This window comes from Anneissia japonica, unplaced genomic scaffold (assembly GCF_011630105.1).
Source record: "Anneissia japonica isolate Jap-2015-1 unplaced genomic scaffold, ASM1163010v1 scaffold1812_len1207588_cov181, whole genome shotgun sequence".
Taxonomy (NCBI): domain Eukaryota; kingdom Metazoa; phylum Echinodermata; class Crinoidea; order Comatulida; family Comatulidae; genus Anneissia; species Anneissia japonica.
Genome location: NW_022726379.1, coordinates 1,094,880 through 1,111,176, shown reverse-complemented (window position 1 = coordinate 1,111,176; position 16,297 = coordinate 1,094,880). Strand labels below are relative to the sequence as shown.

Genomic DNA, 16,297 nt, shown 5'->3' with positions numbered 1-16,297 from the left:
CTAAAAAAATTAAAATCATGATATAATCACATCATTAAAATCATAGAACAAAGGTGACTCCGAATAGAGGAAGTGAGGCCATAGTACTCAACGTTTCGACTATATTTAGTCATCATCAGGAATAAGAACATCATGATAATAAAACACTATGTCTTTATTCCTGATGATGACGAAATAATGACCTCCGTAAGGTCGGGTTCATTAGCATAATGGCAAGAACTCTCAACACTACTCTCACTATTACCAATGCAGCCATAGTTAGAGTCTCACTATTACGACAAGTTGGTTTTCATGTTTATTTTTTAGTGATTTTTAATTTTTTCATTTCAACATCATTTTTCATATTAATATTCTGTTTTTACGAAAGTCTAGTTATGTTTATTTTTATATTATTGACACCCCAAAACAATGCCAGGAAGTGACTTCTAGGTTTGAAAAGTATGTATTTACCACAGGAACAGTGTCTGACATCAATTGAGCCTTTTTGTAGATCACCTAGCAACCCTGATTCAGGACCACTGTCATTTAAAGCTGGGGGAACTTCTTCCACATAGTTTGATGGAAACCACATATTCTTCTTACCCCCATAATCCCCTTTCCACCTAAAAAAAAATTAAAATCATGATATAATCACATCATTAAAATCATAGAACAAAGGTGACTCCGAATAGAGGAAGTGAGGCCATAGTACTCAACGTTTCGACTATATTTAGTCATCATCAGGAATAAGAATATCATGATAATAAAAGACTATGTCTTTATTCCTGATGATGACTAAATAAAATCATAGAATTACATCATTTTTCTACAGATCATAATCACCATTGACATCTTTATTATATGTGACAAAGACAAGCCAAACCAGTCACTCATCGCAAAAAAATTAATAAAGTGTTAGAGAGCTATAAAATGGTAAAAAAATCATTCAAATCGGATATTTCCTTATGAAGTCACAAGCGTTTAACCACACAGCTATTTAAAGAACATTATATGAGAAATCGGCCTTCAAAGTTTATGATTTCAAGCAATTCTCATGCAGAAATTATCTTTAAATCCTTAAAAAGTGTTGTTTTAACATTGAAAATGGGGGAAATAACAGCATAGGATGGTGTGTAGATATATAAAGGTTAGTTTAGTGCAATAAAATAGATTTTAAGAAATTTGACATTCCAGCATGTTTTGGCCATTTTCTCTGAAACACAATTTGCGACTAGTGACTGGTTTGGCTTGTCTTTGCCACATATATATAACAGCATTATCATCAATGTGATTTTCTTTCATATAGATTTAAAAAAAAACCATAGTAATCCAAATTTAATTCTTATTCTGATTCTTTATTGAAGAAATTAAGAACATAAACATAAACTACTATTAAGACTTGACTAGAGTTGAATATCTTGATGGCTAAAATGCTTGCTTTCAAATCACAGGGTCCTGGGTTCAAATCCTATCGGAGTGTACTCAATAAACTGGACTGTACTCAATAAACCTCTTTACAGGACTTAGGTTATGCAGAGCATCAAGTATATATGCTTGTCATGTGAAAGGATTGCCCCCTATCTAATGTACAGTGATTAAGTTGCTATTGGTAGGCTAATCCTTGGCCATGTGCCTAAAGGAACAATAAAAAAAAAATAGGTTGCTGATAGGACAGTGGTGAGTATACTGCAGCAAAGAATATAAAATTATACTCTTTGACTGCAGTCTGCAGAAACTAGGTCAAAATTACTCTTTTCCGACCAACAATATCAGTCATTGGTTATCTGTCAACAAACAGTATTTGGTGTCAAATAATATGAACTTAAGTGAACCATTTTACACAGGCATTTTTAACACAAGCGCAGTACACTAAAAAATAAAAAATAAAACCACTTTCACAATCATTACCATTATCATTACGAACATTGTCAACAACCACAAGCATACCCATTTCAATTATCAGTATCTTCACCAACATTCAGCATTAAATCAACTTCCAACCTGTCTGTGGTACCAACTTACCATCCATGGTCTTGTTTATCTACATTTGTGATGATTGCATGCTTGCAGAATGTTAATTCATCTTGTCTTTGAGCCCGGTAATCATACAAAGCTTTTACAACCACCTGGAAAATAGTAAAATTCACATTAAATTGTAAAAAAAAAAGGCCCATTTTTTAAAAAGAAAATACTAGTATCTGAAGAATAATTACAATTGATTGATAAAAAAACACATCATATATATTATGTCAAGAAAACAGCAATTTAATATGTATAGATATCATCACATAACTTGACACTTGGATGTCTCAAAGACAGACAGACACTCTCCTGCTTGTTCACATTGTGCTTGTTCACATTTTCAAGCCCATAAGCAGAAGAGGAGGGGATTCAGGTGTATCTGAAGATCCCCATATGGAACTGAGAGTTTCTGTTTTATTTCTATGTAATAATCAAGGAAATTGCAGTAAAACATTCCTAGAGTACTGCTAATTCAAATTTCAGAAGAAAGAAAGAAAATGCATTTCCAGAAACATCTATAACATTATTTTTTTTCCAAGACCCTTTAGTCTGATTATCTCCTTCGACGGACATACTGTACCACTGTCGTACAACATAATATATGACCAGCTTTACAGGTTTGATGTTGTTGGGTATGTCACAACGTTTGTTTCTTTTGTGCAAGATATTGCACATTTACCTTTGGTACAATGTAATTTGGTGAAATATACAGATCTGAAGTGCCATATATATGATCATCACCAACCACATCCTACAAAAAAAAAAGTCAGTTGCATAACTATCAAAAAATAGCACTCGATACATGGTAATGACAAAACTGATATGTAAGCTGTACAACTTTTGAGCCAACTTAAGAACCTATTATATTACATTGTGGATGAATGAATGAATCCCATTAAGGTCAATCATATTTAAATGTGAGAGCAGCTAGATCAGTTCGCTAAACTGTGTGTGCGCTGAACCGGGAGATCTCTTGGTCCCAGTTGAATTCCCATTTTTCAGCAAGAGGGCTGAAATGTTAGTTTCAAGAGCACACCAGATGAGTTGGTGGTCCTGTGTACAAAATGGCTCATGTGCTTGTTAAAGAACGTAGTGCACTCTTTTGAAAAGTGTTTCCCGATGTACCTCTCAATTCACCACCAGAATTGACCCACTGGAAATAAGTCTTAGGAGTTTCGTGGGTTATAATTGATGTGCATCACACTGAAGAAATCCAATTAAAATGTCTCTAAAACATATATTTATTATATGTTGTGTTATACTGATAGTGTATTTTGTATTTGTACCGGATTTTGCTTGTTTCACTCTGCCTGACATGTCAATAAATTTCTATTTTGTTTCTGTATTTTAAGGCAGAGAAATTGAATGAAGAAAGAAAAGGTCACAATAGGATATTGCATATACAAAATTATAGCGGCAACTGATAATTTAGTATAAGCAATACTGTACCTGTCCATGTCGTTCTACTACAGCTTCATTTACTGGGCATTTTAGTTTCATCTTCCTATAGAGGGGGTACTTCTCATAGTAAGAGACAAGTTCCGAGAGACTTTCAAACTGGGCAGTACCAATAACAAACAGCCTTCCCTCAGCCTTGATGCGACAATGTTTAATCTTACCCTCAGCTCTGAAATACAAATAAGTTTTATTTTTTTAAAGTAATATTCATAAAATGCTTTTTACGTAATTTTTGAAAAGACTATTTTCAATCAACTGCAATATACTGCCATACTTAAAAGGACTGTAGAAATATACAGAATTTACATACAGTAACTATACAATTTGTGTAGTTCAAATAATTGAAATAAAATACAGTCAACTCTCCCAATACCGACCACCCTTCGGACCGTACACTTTGACCGGTTTTCCGGACGGACCGGTTTAGAGAACGTCATGTTTACCTACCTTGGTTCCCCAACCTTGAGTCGATAATAAGCCTAGGCCTAGCAAGGTAGAGCAGACAGGTACACCACACTGCATCATGTACTGTGTAGGCCTACTGACCTGAGAACGTCATTCATGTTTTACTTTATTTTTACATTATTTATGTTGTCAATTATCAATAAAAATTTACACAAGTCAACTTGTGTATCGTATAAAATATCTGAAAAAGTAGCCTTTTCAAATGTGTATATTTTACACCTACATTTTTGAATGAATGCGACAATAAGCAATGGTCAAATGTCAAACATGATTTGCAGCCTTTCAAAATGAATGCTTTTAAGATGACGCTAAATTAATTGGCCATTTGGCCTCATAGCTCAGCTGGTAGAGTACCCGAACGGTAACAGGAAGGTCTTGGGTTGGAATCCAGATGGGACATACATTGTTCTCAAATATTTATTATCATCTTTAATTATCACCAGTTGAGGTGTATCTCCAAAACAAGGTTACTATCATGTCATTTACTGTTACTCATAGCGTATTGTACAATACCTTGAAAGAGAACATGTCCTAATTAGGAAATGCAAGGGGTGTATAACACTTTCTCTCATAGCTCCTGTCTCTTATACACATCTAGATGTGTATAAGAGACAGCCCCTAAACTGCGTCAGCCAATAGAAAACAGTCAGAGGTGACAGTCAAAGTGTCATGCACAATTGTTTTTATGAAATCGATAGCCTTATGTTGGGACCGCTTGGTTTGCCTTAGCGTGAGAATGAATGCAAAATGTGAGAAAAGGATACGTTCCTTAATAAAGAAAACACACTCATGAACTTTTTTTTATCAGTTTATTAAACAAATGAAATGTTGTTCTGTGATTGATAGTTGTTATTTGGAGTCAGTCGATGTGTCTCCGATGATTTATTTAACATATTTCGTCAATAAATCATCGTTTTAAACTGGGCGTCCGGTTTTCAGAAGGTAATTTTATTGTTCCGGACTTAAGAATTTGGCCGGAATTCGGAATTGGGAGATCCGGTTTTCAGAAAGTATTTTAATACTGTAAGAATAGGAATGATTTTGGGACTTTAAAAAACGACCGGTTTTGCGTGAAATCCAGTTTTCTGGGTGGTCGGTATTGGGAGAGTTGACTGTATATCAAAATGAATGTTACCTGAAGGAAATGGCATAGGAATCATTATCACTTCGCTTGCGTACTAAGAAAGCACCGTCTTTTTGTATACGCTTTAACATATCTTCTGCCCCATGTCTTGATAAGTTATTGTGGAACCAACTTGAAAAGGAAAGAAAAAACAATATTTATTAGCATTGCCATCAATGTCCACATTAATGAACATTGAATTATGGCAATCAATAGAACTGATGCATATATTCCAATGTTGAAGATGTTTTAATTCCATACTGAAGTTTAGGCCTACAGTATGCTACCAATTAGAGGCAGGTTTCCTTCATGCTACGAATTAGAAGCATGCTGCATCCTACCAATCAGAGGTAGGCATGTTACATATGCTACACGCTACCAATTACAGGTAGGTTTGCTTCATACTACCAATTAAAAGGAAGACACGCTATATATGCTACCAATTAGAGGTAGACACGCTATATACAGTACATTACCAATTAGAGGTAGGCATGTTTCATATGCTACATGCTACCAGTTTTGCTTCATACTACCAACTGGAGGTAGGCATGCTATGCTACCAATTAGAGGCAGGTCTGCTACAAGTTACCAGGAGGTAGGCCTGCTATTAATACTTTACAAATAGCTCTGCTGCATATGCTACAAAACCCAACATGTTAACGTGAAGTAAGAGTTTCATATGTTCACACTAGCCACACATACAGTTAGAAATTAGCCTATGGAAACACATCATAGACAATTCCTGGGTGGACACATCAGGGTGTTAATATTTTAGCAGGAATAAATATATATTTGTAACCTTCATAATATGGACTGTGGCACTACCAATGGGTAGACGTAGTACCCATGATCAAATCTAAAGTGTGACCTATATGTAAACAACCATACAAACCAATCATCCATACAAAACTTTGGTCTACACCAAAAAATACCCATTCAATAAAATTCTGTCAGCCAAAGTAATTAGTAAAAAAATATATATAATAATGATTATAAATAATGACACAAATGTGCTATTAATATAATAAATAGAAACATAAACAAAATGTGAGTGCATGCACTATTGCTGTTAAGTTGGACATTTGCAAGGTTACCGGATTTCAGCCCTCAGTGAATTCAAATCCTAACCCCCCTCCCCCAGCTCATTTCCCCATGTACGTAACATCTCTAGTGAATTTGACTCCTCTAGGCCAAATTACCTATAGGGGTAAAATCCATAAGATAAGGCCTGGTCAGCCAAATTAACTAGTGATTTAGGGTGAGGAGGCCAAATTCATGAAGGGCCAAAATCGCTGTGATATTGGTAAAGACAGAAACATAAAATACAATAATTAGGATACAATGTTATGATTGTTAAGGAAACAGAAAGCTAACCAGTTTACTGTACCTTACTTGTAAGGAACAAGTAATCATATTCCTGAACTTAAATACATGCTATAAAATACAATTCATGAATAAGTTATACAAGAAAGAAAATGTGCAAAAATTTTTGATGAACTATACTATGGAAAAGATTCTGGCAAATGAAATTTAAAAAATACATACTGAATAATTTTCAGGCCTCAATTTTTTTTAAGCTTTATTTAAGCTTTTTTTTTTTAGTATCATAAAATATCTGAAAAAGTAGCCTTTTCAAATGTGTATATTTTACACCTACATTTTTGAATGAATGCGACAATAAGCAATGGTCAAATGTCAAACATGATTTGCAGCCTTTCAAAATGAATGCTTTTAAGATGACGCTAAATTAATTGGCCATTTGGCCTCATAGCTCAGCTGGTAGAGTACCCGAACGGTAACAGGAAGGTCTTGGGTTGGAATCCAGATGGGACATACATTGTTCTCAAATATTTATTATCATCTTTAATTATCACCAGTTGAGGTGTATCTCCAAAACAAGGTTACTATCATGTCATTTACTGTTACTCATAGCGTATTGTACAATACCTTGAAAGAGAACATGTCCTAATTAGGAAATGCAAGGGGTGTATAACACTTTCTCTCATAGCTCAGTAAAGTATCTGAACGGTAATTGGAACGCCTTGGGTTAACATCCTAATGGACATACGCTTTCCTCAAATAGTTATATTATCATTCACTTAAATCTTATAGGCAAACTTATTGCTTTGTTAAATTTATAAGATCATATTATATTGTTATACATTTTCACAGAAAAAAACCCTTTAAATTAGGCATGTTTATGCTGAGTTTTCAAAATCAAAATATATTATTATTATGTTATTATTTGCATATTGATTTCAATTACTATTTAGCTCATCAAAAAAAAAATATATTTAATCAAAAAATTATTAATGGGTACCTTGTAGGGTGTGATTGATTTTTGAAATTGGTATGTGCTGAAATACTATTCACGTGGCAATTGGCAGGCAATCTCAAAATTTTAAAGCTGTTTGAAAACCTCTGATGGCCTATTGGGACTGCTTTTACAGTGCTTCATTGCCAATATCTTTGCAAGACTATATCTAATACTGCAATTGGTCAACCTGGCATTTTATAATCAAAGCCAATATTTTTATGAATTGACCAGTCTCCTGTAATGAGCAACAGAAACTTGCAAATTATCAAACAGGATCATTATTCTTAGAAAAAAATTTTTTTCAAAGTTTTCTTTAATTAAAATTTGGTGAGCATTTGCAATAGAGTATTTAATTTTTATGTTTTTCAAAAGGAATTTTGGGATTCATTATTTTAAAAACTAAATGTTAAAAAATATTGATTTAGTTGCAATTGAACATATAATTCATCCAATTGAAATGTGCATTTACATGCATTTGATTAACGACAATAATCAATTTAAGTAATTTATTTTTAATTTAATTTCTAGCTGAAGTTTGCACTAAAGCTGGATTTCAAAAGGTACACTTGTTCATGTCAACTTAGCTGAACTTACACTTCGTGTTCATGGCTTTTAAGTTGTGGAACCGTATCAGTTAGTAATATCTGCATACCATTACGGGCCCTCAAATTTTGTTTTCGATAAAAGTTTACAAGCTCATAAAGGTTTGAAAACATCGCAGACTCAGTTACAACATATTTTGTTGATAGTTCGTTGACAGTCTTCCTGATGCGTACATGGTTAACCTTTGACCTATACCTAAAGACAGAAGAATGGATGAAATACAACACATGCAAAGCAAAATGACATATAAGAGGGGTTAATCTTGACGGCACATGATGCAACAAAACCACACTAAAGACAACCTGCCGCCGTGCAACATCGTACCCATGCTACTGACTTACTCTTTGTTTTCGTGGCTCGGGGGTTGAGGGACCGATTCTGTTAATATCAATTCCAGATCCCGACTACGTAATGGCAATTGTCGGTAGTAGTTTATGAGACTAAATAGACTATCAAATAATAGATTTTCAATCAGGTAATACTTGGATTGACCCCTCTCCAGTTTGGACTTGATTCTGCAATGGTTTGGTTTGTTTAGCGCCCTTGTTGAAAAATGAAAAAAATAAAATACATCAAATATGACCGCACAAGCTTGAATTCAACAAATAAACTTTGTTACTTATAATGGAAATGTTTATATCAGTATATAATAAACATTTTGAAATAATGACATTTCATTTATTTCGTCCAAAAAACATTAAAAATTGACAAACACAAGATAACAGAGAGCACAGAAAACAACCCTCAGTTGGCCGGACACGACTGCCAAAGAGTGAACTCAATCACTGTCTAGTGGCTCTCTGATGCCAGTGAGAACAAAAATTAAATTAGCATAAAATATTCAAGTAAAATAGGCTAATCAATAACATTTAAATTTAAAAATATATATGTATAAAATTCATCAGTGAAATCGGTCAAAATACAATAAAATTTGAAAAAGAAGAATTGCAGCAAAAAAAACCACAAATGTTAAAAAGTTCAATTTACAAGGGTAAAATTTGAGACGAAGTAAGAAAAAAGAATTATTGCTTAGCATAAAATAGTTTTAAAATTCTGAAAAAAAGATTCAATTCCAAAAACAAGTTCATCTCGAACATCATTAAGAAGTTTATAACAAACTCTCGGAAAGTTATTAAAAATGTGAAATTTAAAACTCTATTATTACGCGAGCAAGTGTGTATAAATTTAAGATGATCAGTATGTCTGGTATTAAGTTGGATAAAATCTTGTAGAGGAATTGAGAATAAATTATAAAGGCATTTTGCAACAAAGCCAAGCAGATAAAAATGTGAAATAGGCAATTTCTTACTGATATTTATATATTCTTATTATCAAATAATATGTAATTGGTTAAAATTTCCCAAGTTGTAAATTGGCGCACCACAATGACTCATCTACTTAAATGCACTCATTCTCCAACATTTTAAATATTAAATCAAAAATATCAATTATTCAATTACTTGTTTTTCCAAACAATTAAATTTAATACATTCTCTTTAAAAAATAGTTCGTTTTAAAGTCATTATTGATTGCATTTTCAGGTGATTTTAAAATTTATCATATTTATATATTTCTCTTATTAAATTTTAAAAATTGGTCTAAAATACTATATTACAATAAAAATAAAAGGATATCTTGTCAACCACTAGTTGAAAATAAATCCAAGGCGAAAATAAATCCAAGGAGAACAAAATTGCTTGAAAAGTCCTGCTAGTTTTCCGAAGGCTAGACGATCCGACTTCGAACAACGTCGAAAAGGGAATGAGGATGTTTGCTAGGGAGACGGTTCACACGTGCCGCCTTGGGTCGGACTGTTCCATTTTTTCGAAGGGGTGTTCCGTTTTGGGAACAATGGCAATTAGTCGGTTATCCAGGTAAGTATTCACGAAATAAACTTTAAAACTTGGTCTAAAATAATATGTATTAATCTTTAAATTAAAATACATATTATGTAGTTCTAACACATTTCAATAAAATGGTGGTTTGTTATTACATACCAAAATGATAGTGAGTAATCTCCCTTAAAGGTGTCACTCTCCCGTACAAGAAATGTTCCATCTCCTTTTTGGTATTCAGTCAGAAGTTTGTCTGCAACTGCTCTTGGTGGCATTCCTTCAATCTTGTCTAATTTTCCATGAAACCACGGTTCTGAAAAGTGCAGCTCATCAACGGAAAGTGTCTACAAACACAAAAAAGATCATCTCTACAATTAAATTGTGTTTATTAAATTGTGGGTATTACCCTTCAATAGTTCCGTTAGAGTGTAACGATGTGTTCAATTTCCAAAGGCACATTTCAGCTGTACGTGAATCTGGATATTTTCATCTTCGAAGAATCTAATCTATTTGTCCTTCTATTACACCCTCAGCAACTGAATGTCTAGTTCATGAATTCACATCTTCCAGAATTGATTACTGTAATTTCCTCTTTTGTGTTACCACTTCAGTTCATTTACGACCATTTCAAGGCGGTTTCCACTTGGCCAATTTATCCGTGCGGTTCAAAAATGTTTAGCAGAAAAAAGATTGCATGAGCATATCACTATTTTCCACTACATGAGCAAAAAAATTTGCAAATTCACATTTTTCAAGAAAATTGCTGCTGTGTTGCAATTAATGTGTAATTGGTTCAATTCTGTACTAAAGAAATGGGCTCTAAACATTGAACATGTGATGAATGAGTCAGGTGAATGAGTGTACGCACCTCCAATGTACTGCTAGTATCATCTTCATCGTCTTGCGGGGCTTGAGATTCATGTTCTTCAGAATAGAACAACTTGGTTTCAGTTAGAACAAAATAATGAGGTGTCCATTCCTACAATAAGAATTTATATGTTATTACTGAAAACATTTTGAGCAATTGTTAAATTACAAGAAAAAAGGATTACTAAATAAATGTATGTGATATATAAAAATTCCATTTATATATCAAGAAAATTAGAGGTTCTTTGTAACACAAGATTGTAGAACACCTCTGTTTAACAAAAAAAGAAAAAAGAAATTGAGGAGCATTGTATGCATAAACAATACTGTGGAAAAATCATGATTCCAAAATAGCTACAAAATGGACCTTGATTGTTTATTACCACCACATTTTTAGAATGTACTATGGTGTAGCAAGGCAAATTAGTTCAAATATAAGAAATTTACAGTTGACAATTTATGTCGAGCTTGATGTATTTTCAGCAGAAAAGTCCCACGAGCAAGCAAATGTCCCGGAAAATAACCCATCTCTCACAAATTCATGATATTGGCATGTTTTTTTCCAGTTTTTAATAGCATACAAATATTTGTCTCCTGCAAGTTGGCACAAATGTGTATCACAATACACAGCAAACCATAACTAGGTAACTCCCGGATGTTGATTGTTGATTCTTCCAACCAGGGACCCCTGAGGAGACTAATGACACAGTAATATGCTTCGAGTATTTTGTGAGTCTAGCTTAATGGTTTCCTTTCGCTGTTGTCAAGCACCTCGAAGTTGGTTAACACACAAAACTGAGCATAAAGTAGTATAAAAGTTGTGCATGAAGGTTTTTAGAAGCACACTGGAAACATTTAAGTTGGGTATGGCTCTCCATGTTACATCAAATATTCAGTTTGGCCCTCCAACCGATTTTTATGCCCACCCCTGGTTTCACGGGAGGCCACTGTACAAAATGCAAATTATTATTATTAATGCATACACCTTTTTTTAGCTTCCGTGTCACACAAACACACGCACATTTCAACGAGTAATGACAGTTGCATCAAATGCATTCTCAACTAACCATCGGTTAGCATACCACACATTTACCACTATCAATCTGTCATCTGATAATATATTCTAGCATTCAGCATAGTTAAATTTATATTAATAAAGGATCAATCATTATTATGCACTCTATAAATGCCCACCAATAAAAAGTCAGCAACAATCGAGTGGAGCTATAGCTGTGGTTAAGATGCTTGCTTTCCAATCCCAGGGTCCTGGGTTCAAATCCTGTCACTGCAGGGGCTTTTTTTAATCTAATGACTAAACAAACAGCTCCACTCCCAAAGCCTTATAAAAAGAGTATCATTCTTCCTGTTAAATGAGAAATGAAAAAGCAATGCGGGCAAACACAATAGCTTCCCTGGAGCCTAATGCTCCTGTGACATTCTAATTTTATATATTCTCAGGTATGCTATTGTGAAATGGCAACAACATTGGTTTTTTTGCGGAAATAATTCTCAGAAATCTGTTATTGACATACCTGATCACCTGGATCTTGCAGCAGCAAAATGCCATTTTTAATTGAGTTACTAAGATCGAGATCACCAACTGTAAGGAAATGGGACAATGGAATTAATGAGATATTATTAATGAGGTTTTGCATGACAAAGTAATGATTAAAAAAATGTTATTGGAACACCACTTACTCTGAAAAGAACCGCTGGTTCTCAATGAACAAAAAAAGAATTAGCTGGCATACACAGCTATCTAGTTGATTTTCAGTGTACAAAAATTGCAGTAAAGTTTAAGGTAATTATTTAATATTATTCCACAAGCCTAGCTTGAATAGAACATACATTTTTTTTTCAATAGTACAGGCACTAGTTTAAAAACTATCCCTATAATATATAGTAACATCTGTAAATATCAAGTTAGTCAATATTGGAAAAGAATGCAGTTTCCAAAACCTACCATCATTATTGACTGGCACTGTAAATGTCTCAGTGCCTTTGTCTGGAATCTTCTTATGTTTGAGAATGATTTTACCTTTTAGTTGATTAGGAGAGGGAAGTTTACTGGCATCTCTATCAATGGGTTGTGTCAATAAGATACCTTTACAAAACAAGTAAAATGATCACCTTTAAATATATAGAATTATACATGTAAGTTTGTTGCTTCTTATTTATCAAGCATCAATATTGTAATTTGATAGTTCACTTGTTCAGAATACGACAATAAAGCTTATCTTATCTGTTTATCATATGTAATGTAGGGATAACAATTAGGGCTGTGAATCAATAATGATCAAACAAGTTTCATAAGATTTCATACATTTTTGTACTTACACAAATAATTCAGTCTATTATAAATTTAAAATCAGATCTTGTAGTAGTCATACTTGGGGTTTTATTAATTAAAAAACACTGTTGTGTTTTCCATAATTTGTATCCTTGTAATTATCATTTACCTGTGAATTTTTCTTTTAGATAGAAATGAATTTTTGTTAATCGTTATACATGTCAGTCTATTTTAATAAGCTCCATCTTGTGATACAGGTAAATTATGAAGGCAGGTAACTCAAACTTTTTACCTCCAAACACCTCTTGGAATGTACTCGCCATGTTTCTCTGCTGTGGTAGACTGCAATGGTTCTCAACAGACAGGATGAGTGGATAGCTAATAATCAACCACAAATCATTTAATTACTTCTTTTTCATAGTTTGAATATGTTGTTTCTTTGAATTGAATTTCTTTAACTCCATACACATCTAAATAGGAATCTCATTTCCCAAATCTAAGTTTACCACACATAAAACTAAAATCTCAGTGTTCTAGTTTAATTGATAGCAGGCAGGTTCAAATCAAATAGCATTCCTAATTATGCATTTTTAAGAATTAGTATGGATAATATTAAGAATTAGTATGGATAAACAAATTTTATATCAAATATGTCTTAATAGCACATCACAAAAAGGCCTCTATGAACTTCACAATAATTAATTGATAATAATTGATTAACTTTATCTCGTCTATACAACAGTCACCTGAAGAAATTCAGAGCGAGAATGAAAGCGTGGAGTTTAAAGTTTGTTAATCTGAAACATGAGGCGTGTCTAGCTCGTTTTGTATTTATCTACAACTGTCTAATAAAAAAAATATTTATTATTTCATTATCATCAACAACAAAGACGACAAGTCCATTTGTATTGCTAAATTTTGCACTATTGGTATATTTTTTGTATAGCAATTATTAAAAGATAAATATAGGTTATTACGATCAATACAAACACTCATTTCATTTAAACTGCACACAAAATAAGGAACACACTAAAAAATAAACTCCATTGTTGCACATGTAAAATAGTGTCTGAAAAAAAAATGACATACATTCTAAAAGGAGATTAACTTATTATTATCTTAAGTGATAATTTATTATTAGTGATAACATATTATTATCTCAAGTGATAATAATCATACCTAACAAACCTATGCTTGCGTACAAACAACTACCCAACCTCAAACAACAGCTTACTTCTAACAAAGTACCCCACACCCCCACCACTAAGGGCACCATTCCATGTAACCAACAGAAATGCTGACTTTGCCTACATATCAACACTAGCAGTACCATTACAGGGCCTATTCAAGTTACATACAACATTAGTGGATCGTTTTCATGTTTTTCATCTAACGCCATCTATGCCATTACATGCACTAAATGTCCTGGTACTATTTACATAAGAGAAACTTGCCAAACTGTCAGACAACGGATGAATGGTCATAAATTTGACATTCATCACAACAACAAAGATAGGCCTATTGCAGTTCATTTTAATTCACCAGGACATAATATTACACACTTTAAAGTAGCTGTGCTCCTTAGTAATTGCTTTAAAAACAGAAATGATAGATTAATTGCCGAACAAACATTCATTCATAAATTTGATAGCATTAATAGTGGCCTCAATATAGATCTAGGCTTTCTCAGCCACTATAAGATTTAGTTTGTTTCTGACTCCATTGTTCATATTTAACTCCATGACTGCACAGATAGTTTATCTGCCTAGCTCTACTAATTAGTAGAATAGTAAGTTGCTTGATTACACTTGTTATCTCTGATTATTGTATTGTATCCGACTGCTAATTGGTTAATTGTAAGACTATTGCTAATTATGTATGCATAAGCTCTTTTCTATTTTGTTTTCAATTTTTTACTTCACACACCTGATCAAGCTGGCATTGACTGCCAGTGAAAGCTTGTGTTAAATAATAACATATAAGTTAGTCTCAGAGTGCTGCCTATTAATTTTCTTTGTATCTTAAGTGATAAATTACCAACAACTTACTCTGAAACGATCCAAGCATGTTCCTTGATCGCATTAAGTACATCCAGGAAACGTATCTTGGTAGTGAGTGTATGACCATGATATACAATGGGTAGCCCATCAGGTCCGTCCCAACAATCCACTAAAAAACATACACGTATTAATCATATGTTTTTCTCATACACATATAGGGAAGTAGATGGACCCTCTGGCCTTGGCCTATAGCTTGGGAAGGCAGTTTGGTGCAGCGTTTTCCATTGAGGTTCTGAGCCTCGAGATCAGGAGTTCGAACCCATGCGCTAACCATTCTTTAGTGGCCATGCATAGATACCTCAGCTTACACTGTTGATGGGCTGTGAAGTAGTTTACACTATTTTCAGCCCTAGTTGGAAGTATTTAACAAATGAATAATAATTTAAATAATAAGAATGATGTGGCGGCTTATCACAATATACATACAAAAAAAAAAGGTGTCAGAAGCCAAACAAAATACTGTTAGCTCCAATATCAGAGAACACTGAAAATTACAGCAATTTAAATTCTTGATGAATTAGCCTATTTAACAAGAAAAATTACAACCAACTGACTGATGTTAATGTTGTTTTGCTTTAATTTTTTTCATATTCAATTTTGACCAATTAATTTCACAAAGTTCTCAATTGGGTTTATTATGTCATACCGCCTATACAACATCATTTTTGAATATTTGCCAAAGTGTGCAATGTTTATCATGTACTGTGTAATGTGTACTATGACTCGCTAACCTTTTGCCAATTATAACAATGTGATGGATTGTGGTTGTGTTTTATTGTTCGTCTTTTGGGGGATTTTATTTTCTGACTAGAATAGGCTACTTCCTGGTGGTAAATAATTGCTTATGAAAGTGTCTGCAGTCTTTATTATGGTAGTGGAACAGACTGGAAAGGACTCAACTATTCCGATTTATACTATTTTTTATCTCAAATCAAAGCTTTATTTTCACTCGTTTTTTAAATAACAAATGCCGAAATCAAGAAGGCAAGCCTGTAAACTGATTAAATATTTAATGAAAAACATAAAGGAATCAACTTACACTCCAAACACCTACAGCCCATCCTTAGACATCTGACATAGGCTTCACAAGTAGACTCACTTGAGAATTGATCTCCTGTTAAATATCTACATAAAGAAAAATATTATAATGCCATTTAAATTTCTAATGGAATATATTAAGGCAAACCCACTAATTACATTCTGTTTTTGTGGGATATGGATCAGCAAATCCAATAGCCAAGTTTACGATGAGCGACCTGAAAATGTATGATTAAAATT

The 16,297-nt window shown here is 33.3% G+C and overlaps 1 protein-coding gene across 1 annotated transcript in view; it reads right to left on the bottom strand.

The window, feature by feature from the left end:
- LOC117113118 (1-phosphatidylinositol 4,5-bisphosphate phosphodiesterase gamma-1-like) overlaps positions 1-16,297 on the bottom strand; it is a 78,202-nt gene that overhangs the window by 10,837 nt on the left and 51,068 nt on the right. Inside the window, 12 exon segments of the mRNA XM_033256363.1 lie at positions 2,002-2,105; positions 2,681-2,752; positions 3,451-3,628; positions 5,060-5,179; positions 7,959-8,162; positions 9,965-10,146; positions 10,671-10,781; positions 12,202-12,269; positions 12,633-12,773; positions 13,252-13,337; positions 15,008-15,128; positions 16,059-16,144. Coding sequence (XP_033112254.1) covers positions 2,002-2,105; positions 2,681-2,752; positions 3,451-3,628; positions 5,060-5,179; positions 7,959-8,162; positions 9,965-10,146; positions 10,671-10,781; positions 12,202-12,269; positions 12,633-12,773; positions 13,252-13,337; positions 15,008-15,128; positions 16,059-16,144 — 1,473 coding nt within the window.